The 574-nt window shown below is 30.5% G+C and overlaps 1 protein-coding gene across 1 annotated transcript in view; it reads left to right on the top strand.

The window, feature by feature from the left end:
- The window catches only part of LOC116849337 (putative nuclease HARBI1), a 2218-nt gene continuing 1644 nt past the window's right edge, over positions 1-574 (top strand). Inside the window, exon 1 of the mRNA XM_032826393.1 lies at positions 1-458. Within this exon, the coding sequence (XP_032682284.1) occupies positions 247-458 (212 nt within the window). The 5' untranslated portion in view covers positions 1-246. The remainder of the gene's footprint in view (positions 459-574) is intronic.

The raw sequence follows: 574 nt of genomic DNA, 5'->3' as shown, positions 1-574 counted from the left end.
AGCGAATGGTCCATGTTGATGCACTTATGCCCGATTTCTTCACCTTCAGATAACTTGCAGATAACTTTATCCTTAAGATATCTCCCAAAATCGGTTTTCTTCACCTTTGTAAAGTGTTTATCCGGCAGATAAAATTATCCTCTACTTGAAGTAGCGGATATCTGGAAGATATTGATTTCAGTGCTTTGACATAACCTAAAACATTAAAAGAGTATGTAATCGTTGCTGTCTTCATGAAAAACAGTAATGGAGTTGCTCGTGGATATTAATATTTTTAACTGTGATGATGATGATGATAATGAATTTGTGGAAAGAAGACCATATATAATAAGGAATAAACCGAACAATTTTGAAGTGTGGGATGACAAAGAATTTTTCGATCGATTTCGTTTGAAAAAGGATACAGTACTAGAATTACTGCATGCAATTGAAGAGCGATTGTTAATACTCTGGAATAGGTATATATTTTGTTCAAATAATAATAGAGCTATAATAATAAAGTGAATTTATGAAATAATATTATTATTTAACGAATGGTTCGTAATTAATAATTTTTTATGTAATTTTAGGTCAA

This window comes from Odontomachus brunneus, unplaced genomic scaffold, assembly GCF_010583005.1.
Source record: "Odontomachus brunneus isolate Ranch 3 - 2012 unplaced genomic scaffold, Obru_v1 Obru_scaffold_112, whole genome shotgun sequence".
In the NCBI taxonomy this organism is placed as follows: domain Eukaryota; kingdom Metazoa; phylum Arthropoda; class Insecta; order Hymenoptera; family Formicidae; genus Odontomachus; species Odontomachus brunneus.
Note: the sequence above shows the minus strand (reverse complement) of the source record. Positions and strands in the feature narration are given on the sequence as shown.